This window comes from Brachyhypopomus gauderio, unplaced genomic scaffold, assembly GCF_052324685.1.
Source record: "Brachyhypopomus gauderio isolate BG-103 unplaced genomic scaffold, BGAUD_0.2 sc47, whole genome shotgun sequence".
NCBI classification, from domain to species: Eukaryota; Metazoa; Chordata; class Actinopteri; order Gymnotiformes; family Hypopomidae; genus Brachyhypopomus; species Brachyhypopomus gauderio.
In genome coordinates, this window is record NW_027506873.1 from 2815451 (window position 1) to 2823409 (window position 7959).

Genomic DNA, 7959 nt, shown 5'->3' on the forward strand with positions numbered 1-7959 from the left:
AGCAGAGACTCTCAGATTGAAATTGTTATAGTAGTCCAGAATGAGGTCTCTAAACTTGACTGGGATAATATGATAAGGTAGAGGGCAAGGAAAGGAGATTACTGGTGCAACAGGAGGTGCGGGCATCAGTAGAGTAGGTTGGAATGAGACAACAGGGAGCCTGGACAAGGTGGGACCACGCAATTGACCGCAAAGTCTCTCGGGCAGAGCTGTGGACAGCAGAACCCCACCGCATACGATTCTTGATCCAGGCTGTCTATAATGTTTTACCAAGCCCATCCAACCTGTTTAGCTGGGGATTGGAGGAGTCACCAGCCTGCAAGCTTTGCCTAAAGAGAGGAACCCTGGAACACATCCTCAGCTGCTGTCTAAAAGCCCTGGGCGAGGGGCGCTACCGCTGGCGTCACGATCAAGTCCTGAAAGCCATTGCAAACACCATCAGCTGTGGAATCGTCCAGTGCAGGCGCCGCTGCCAACCAAAGACCACCATCGCTTTTGTGGTACCCTGGGAGGACCGTATTGAGGAGGCCAACGAGAGGAAAAGGGCAAAGTATGCTGAGCTAGTGGAGGAGTCCCAGAATAACGGGTGGCGAGCACAGTGTGTGCCCATTGAAGTGGGATGCAGAGGATTTGCGGGCCAGTCGCTTTGCAAGACATATAACATCTTGGGCATCACGGGGACCATCAAACGAAGGGCCATCAAGGAGGCCACCGAGGCAGCAGAGGTTGCCTCAAGATGGCTGTGGATAAGAAGAGGAGACCCATGGGTGGGGTAGCGCTACCTGGACACAAGCTAGGGCCTGATCATTGGCGAAGGTCAAAATGGCAAGTACATTTTGAAATGTATAAAACAACATTGCAGAAGTACAACAGTGAAGTGAAATCAGCGAGGAAAAACGATTTCTCTACCTTAATCAATTCATCCAATAATAACTCAGCTGTCTTGTTCAGAAGTATAGATCAGCTAGTAAATCCCACCTCCTGTGTCTTCCCTGAGACTGTTTCAGTTGAAAAATGTGATGAGTTTGCAATATTTTTTAGGGACAAGATTACTAGTATAAGGCAGAACATAGCAACAAGCACTAATAGACCATCAACCCTTTCTCCCAAACCCCCTTTTCCCTCTTGTGCCCTTTATGTTAAATGTACCAGTGTTTGTGTTTGTGAACATGCCCGTGTTCAATGTGTTTTCCCCTGTCTTCCCAGGGAAGGTGTTCTAGAGCTGTTCGCGGCGGTTCCCACCATTGGGGGACACGGCTCTTGGAGGCTTGTGATCCCGGCAGAATGTTCTGCACTGATTGTAAGTAATGAAGGTAACCAGCTGTAGAATTCTGCAGATGCAGGAGAAGGCACCAGTAAATCTTGTGAGGTTTTTTTTTTGTTGTTCTTTTAATTTTCTTGTGACATTTGTACTACTGTATTTCAGCTGTTGGTGTTGTGTATTATCTGTAATTTTTTTTTGTTATTTATAGGTGAACTGTGGTCTGTGTTAGATTCTACAGTGGACCAGAAGAGGCGTTGCTCCAATGCCACTGCAGATGCCATTGTTGAAGTGGAGCGATACCTCACTGAAATGAACCTAAGGAGACATAAAGATCCATTGGAGTATTGGCATAGACAGAAACATGTGCGTCCTCATTTGTACTGTATGGCACTGAAGTTCTTTTGTTCACCTGCATCATCAGTGCTCTGTGAACGAGTTTGTTCCAAGGCGGGGGAGGTCATCTGCCGACAAAGAAATCGTCCTCCACCCGTCTAACTACACTTCTCCATCCCGGTGGTGGAGCTCACAGTGTTGGTCAGGGCGGAGTGTCTGATGGTGCAGGTGTAGCTGTGTCCAGAATTCCAGCGTTCGGCGCTGAGATTCAGGAAGCTGCTCCGTGAGAACGTGCCATCGGTCTGGCGCCGAGACGCCGTCTGGACCTCAGGACCCGCCATGGTGGTGGCGTCCTCGGACCAGGACAGGGTGGCGTCGCCACGCCCCCAGAGGGTGGAGCCTGGGAGGGAGCCAGGACCAATAGGGATGGGGGAGACGCGGGACGAGCTGGAGAAAAGGATGAGTGAGTGAGACAGGGAGAGAGATGAGAGAGAGAGAGAGATTAGAGAGGGAGATGAGAGAGGGTTTGAAATAAAATGAACCTTTATTGTCATTACACACTGTACGTGTACATTTGCGCAACGAAATTGGCTTACAGCCCCTCCCCCCTCCCCCCTTGGTGCAAATAGAAAAGTTTTAAATATAAACCGTTTAATTAACAGATTAAGAGCTATGATTAACTATACAGGGCATGAGCATAAATTATCTAAGCTCTCCTATATACACACTAAGCTCTGCTATTAACATTTGCAGCATCAATTATTGCACATTGTATTTTAGCAGCATCGGTTATTGCACTTGTCCCTGTAGGCAGACAAAACATCTGCCTACCGATGAACTCTATAGTGTTTGTTTAATAGGGATATGGCCCTGTTATAAAAACTCTATAGTGTTTGTTTAATAGGGATATGGCCCTATTATAAAAACTCTCTCAAACCGTTTGTTCTTGTTTTGAGGTGTAACGTCTGTCCGAGGGCAGCAGTTCAAACATCTTATGTACTGGTACTGTACTTGATCATTTGGGTTTGGGTTTTTGGCCGCTATCATATTTTACTCTTAGTTCAGGAGCAACCACAACTCTAAATAAACAAGTAATTTATCATGATTTATTAGCTCTCAATAAAGTCACTTTATTGTTGTGAAGATTTAATATGTTTTGCTTTAAGCTGTTTAAACATTTGCTGATTACAGTTATGATTTTATGTTGACAGTTGTGACGTCGGGTGCAGCGTGAAGGACGAGACACAAATCCTTGCTTGACAACAGGCGGCACGTTTAATGGACAACAGATGGCGCTGTATGCGCATGTACAAACTCAACTGGCATTGAATCACGTAATGTCATCTGAGATACACAAGAGGCAAAATTTAATATCTTGAAAAGAAGACTTCAGCAATGTCAATAGGCGCAATATCTGTCCCATCATGTTGTTAGTGGTGAATGTCACTTGTCCATTGTCTCATGTAACGTTTGTGCTGTTTTGCATCACTCTTAAAACACTTGGCTATACTGTCTTTCTATTCTACAGTGCTGTGCATGGTTCAATCTACTAGTTCACTGAGCAACTATAAACTGAATATATTTTAGATTTAAACTTCATTTTCACTCCAGATGAAATGATTACACATAGGAGTGAAACAGGCCTACTTATATTTATATTATGTTGTTGTTTCCACCACAAACAACAGAACAGTGCAGGTTTTACTTCAACTGCTTCTTGAAGAGTGTTATCAGAATATCTTAATAGGTGTAAGTGTTGAAGCCATATGTTAATAAAGAAGTTAAGATGAAAGATTTGAAAGACAGGTTGACAGATTTTAGAAAATGCAGTTTGAAGAATGGCTGAGGTGGACTATATTCTGCTTTTGAGTCATAGAGGTAGATACCAATAGCTCGAACTGTAAAATAAACTCCCATTTGTTTACTATAGGCAAAATAGACTGCTAATGATTCCCACTCAGCTACTCTGCATTTGGCTACCATTGTAAGCTTTGAAAACCAATGCCTATGGTTATCACAGCTTACGTGAAGTAAGAGCAAGGATAAAAGATTGAACTTGTGCTGAACTAACTTTTGAACTTGTTCAACAGAACTTTGAACGTGACACTGAACAGAACTCGTGTCATTTTAACCAGTCCTACTCTCAGCTGGTGTGGCGTATCTGTTTTCTTCATAGATCTGTAGCAGTGAGCCCTCACTGTTATCTCGTTAGCCTTACTTTTGCCTGATACTTTCATCAGAAATACAAACATGTTTTTAAAAGGCATTTCTAGTACTAGGACAGGTTGGTTCGTTACTAAAAACAACATCACTTCATTAGACTGCCACCTCAGGCTAGCTAGCTAACTAGCGTCAGCCACTTACCTTCAAAATTTCAGAGGTAGGATGAAACGTAGAACTTGAAACCCTTTTCAAGTTTACTCTGTGGCGTTGTACTTGATGCTCTGACAATACGACGCACATCGTTGACGGGAACTCCAAGAGGCACCTTGTGAATTTAGGCTCGGCCATAGGCTTCCGCATACCAACCGGAAATATAGTAACATCCCTACACCAAACAGTTTCAAATGACAGTAAAATTGACCAATCATATCTTCCCTCTTAGTGGGCGGGCTTAACTGTATGATCATTTCCGCCCACTTCATAGACACACCAGGTTTTACCACTCATGGTGAGAAAAATACATTTTCATATACTGTACATAATTTTATACTTCTATGTAAGACAGTATATTAGTTATTATGAGTATGGATTCCATAGGCTTATTCATAATAATTAAAAGTTAAATATACACATTTATATAGTAGGTTTCTAAGGTTCAGAAAAATAACATGTATATTTATTCTACTGATGACTGTCAAGCTCTGTATTTCATGTGTACATGATAATATAATTAATGGAGCATGGGTTATTTCTTTGATTTCTTTGACTCAGCACAATTTTCATAAATCTTAACATTGTCCATGTGGCCATGGAAAAAGTAAATAAAAATAAACACTTTTAAAAAGAAACAGATTTCTAACATGACATCACAAATTCTTAGACATTCTCCCCACATTCTAATGACATCACATGGCACCATAGCCCTTGTTATAATCACTTGTTCATTGGGAAACACGTACAAGGCATTTGAGCCTCACTGGGAGGCGTGCTGGGTTTCACTTTACCTGCTGTGGGATTTTCAGGTGTGCCCTACAACCCCCAAGCGACAGTGATCCACACGGATCCCTGTGGACCAGCACCCTTCCCTCACAGAAGGACGGCGGGACCCTCAGATGTCGGCCATGTTAACATCCCTGTAGAAGGACCACTCCACACTGGTACTGTGTAACACTGAAGATTACATGCGTATTCAACAAACCAAATAACCATGCATGATGAAGTAGAAAAAAAACATTTATTACATTTGTTTGTAAGGTCTGGCAGAGGTGCAGAACCATCAGCTTTCTGCACATGACCTGACCAGTAAAACATCAGTTTTATCAGAAAATATGACATGACATATTCTTCAACATTGTAATGAATTCAAAAGGCACTGTAGCCCTTCTTATAGACCTGATGATCTTAACAGTACACATTCCTCTGTGCCCTGGGTTGGTGTTTTGCATTTAGGCCCTGACATGGAGAGGCAGAGACACCTTGCTCAGCCCCATGTTCAAGGCGAGGTCCTGAAACAGATGGATCCAGTCAACCTCCAGCCTGCTGGTGGGTATTTGGGTATTTTGGGTATAACGTTGCTTTGTGTGGAATGCTACGGTTGCTATGGACGCTATTATTGCTATGGAATTCTATTATCGGCTAGTTAGTTAGGTTAGCCTAGCGAAAGGTACCACGGAGAGTTTAGAGACAATATGGCGAGGTGATCTGTCTACTGCACTGTTATTCGTATAGTACATAATCTTTTTCTTAATGTTCATTCAACATGACAGCAGATGCCCTTCGGGGACCAGTTGGAGAGCAGTTGATCCTGGAAGAGGATTGCGATGAGAATTATATCCCATCTGAACAAGGTACATTAGCTGTCGCATACTACCTGTTACAGTTTAGGACCCCGGATAAAACTTTACCAGAGCCGGAGTGGCTAATCGGGAGATTCGGGAGGATTCTCGATGGGCCGGCTCATGTCAATCTCTAGTTTGGGCCGATTGGGATGGAAAAATAATTTTGGGCCGGATTTGGGCATGAAACTCCCGGGCTGAAAAAGTGGCCCACTCCGGCCCTGAACTTTAATATATGTTACTGAAATGGTATAATTTAATATCCACCATTGATAAAGTCTACAAGCTACAACAGTTCCATCATTTAAAAACTAAATTATAACACTGACATAATAACTTAATAATATATAATAATATTATAATATATAATAATTATTATATTAACAACACAGTTCCAGTTGGGACTCCTGTATGTTCGTCCAAGCTATAGCTACACTTTATAACATAGATTCAATCTCCATGCATTATGGACTTAAATATTTGAATTTGTGGGATTTTGTCTTGATTTGAAAATATCATACTTCTTGTCGGTATATTCTTCTTATCTGTATTGCTCCTCAGATATCCATGATTTTGCCAGACAAATTGGCATTGACCCTGAGAGGGAGCCAGAGCTCCTATGGCTGGCCAGAGAGGTGGCTGTAGCCCCACTACCTCCTGAATGGAAACCCTGGTAGGACAAGCTCATTCTCATACAGTCACCCATAATGAAACAGTTTTCTTATCCTTACACACAGAGCAGTGAGCGTTGGTGTGAGTGTTGGTTCCTTTTAGAAAAATCCAAGCATACTCTAATGTGCCCTTAATTGAGGAATGGCTTCCATTCCAAGAACTCTACGTCTCATTCATGCTGGCTCGTTCATTCAGGTTCTTGATTACCTGACGTACCAAGGCCCTTTGTCCCCTATAACTCAGTTATAATTTTAAGTACCATTTATAAAAGTAGGATGCATCAGGACTTTATTGTGAGTGTTATAATGTCACACGGACTCTCTGGAAGCTTGCAAGAAGTGGGCATTAAATCACTTATGACCTAGGTGATTAGATGAGCAAATTAGACAGCCCAACTTTTTTTTAAAGACCATGGAACTGCAAGTCTGGAGAAGACTGAATAATTTGACTGGGAAATAAGATTGGGCAAGAGAAAATATAACAGGCAGAAGAGGATTGTTTTTGAAGTTGGGGAGTTTGATGTGACATGAAAGATCAGACACATTTTAACATATGAAATCATTTTTGGATTCTGTATTCAAATGGTTTGGGGGAAAGTATGTTATAACCTTATTGTCAGGTGTAACAGTGGTGTTTTTATATGAGTCAGTACCTTTATAGATAAAACACACAAAGACAAGATCCAGGAGATATTTAATGTTAGTTGTCCCCGAAACTAACAATTGCAAAGTATATAATTAATATTTCATCACTCTATGCAGCAGATTTGCTTGTAGACTTGCCTTCTGGCACTATTAATCTGAGCAATGAGACCCAGAGCACCACTCAGTGTTTCAGATGTTGTCCTGTTGACACCTTTGTGGACAGTCCTGTGCTGGAGAACCTGGGCTTGTCTACATGTCATGTGTTTTTATGTGTGTTTATCTGATGAGCTTGTCTCCCTTTCCTACTCCAGTCAGGATGTGACTGGAGAAGTTTATTACTTCAACTTCTCCACGGGCCAGTCCACCTGGGAACACCCCTGTGATGAGCACTACCGCCAGCTAGTGGCCCAGGAGCGGGAGCGTGCTCACCACGGCCGGACTGCCTCTGCCATCTCAGGCTCCGCCTCCACAGGAACCAGAAAGAACAAGGAGAAGAAGAAGAAGAAGAAAGAGAAGAAGGAGAAAAAAAAGAAGGAACCAGAGGGACTGAAGGCCCCAAGAGTGAGTTTGGATCTGTGTACCCTAAAATGTATTTTGTCACACAGCAGTTATATTTGTCACACTTTCTCTTCCATTCTACACATTCTTGACTGCTGTGTTTCTAATAACACTGAAATGAATTGAACAATTATTTGCTCATCGAAGTATATCAAAAGATTTAGGATAGCAGTCGCCTAAAGTTGAGCAGAAAGGAAAAAGAAAGCTAATTTGTGTGTGCCATTCTGCTAAAGCTCTCTCTCTCTCTCTCTCTCTCTCTCTCTCTCTCTCACTCACACACACACACTCTCTCACTCACTCTATCACTGTCTCTCAGCTGCTGGCTCCTCTGGCTCCACTGAGAGGAATGTGTGACCTTTCAGTTCCAGGACTGCGAGGTTCCCTGGGCAACTTCACAGACCTTCACCCTTTAAAGTCCTCACTAGGGGTAAATGTACTGTCTATATCCTCTAGTAGGGGTGAACATGTACAGTCTATATCCTCTAGTAGG

At 42.6% G+C, this 7959-nt stretch overlaps 1 protein-coding gene and 1 long non-coding RNA gene across 2 annotated transcripts in view; one reads left to right on the forward strand and one right to left on the reverse strand.

Moving 5' to 3' along the window:
• Positions 1-352: 352 nt before the first annotated feature.
• On the reverse strand, positions 353-4120 carry LOC143487575 (uncharacterized). The gene is made up of 3 exons (XR_013124298.1): positions 3962-4120; positions 1674-2044; positions 353-1579 (listed from the first exon to the last, which is right to left on the reverse strand). It is a non-coding gene; the product is annotated as an uncharacterized LOC143487575 (long non-coding RNA).
• A 667-nt stretch (positions 4121-4787) lies between these two features.
• The window catches only part of LOC143487501 (uncharacterized), an 11469-nt gene continuing 8297 nt past the window's right edge, over positions 4788-7959 (forward strand). Inside the window, exons 1-6 of the mRNA XM_076986437.1 lie at positions 4788-4917; positions 5210-5302; positions 5527-5607; positions 6157-6268; positions 7223-7472; positions 7786-7896. Coding sequence (XP_076842552.1) covers positions 5218-5302; positions 5527-5607; positions 6157-6268; positions 7223-7472; positions 7786-7896 — 639 coding nt within the window. The 5' untranslated portion in view covers positions 4788-4917; positions 5210-5217. The remainder of the gene's footprint in view (positions 4918-5209; positions 5303-5526; positions 5608-6156; positions 6269-7222; positions 7473-7785; positions 7897-7959) is intronic.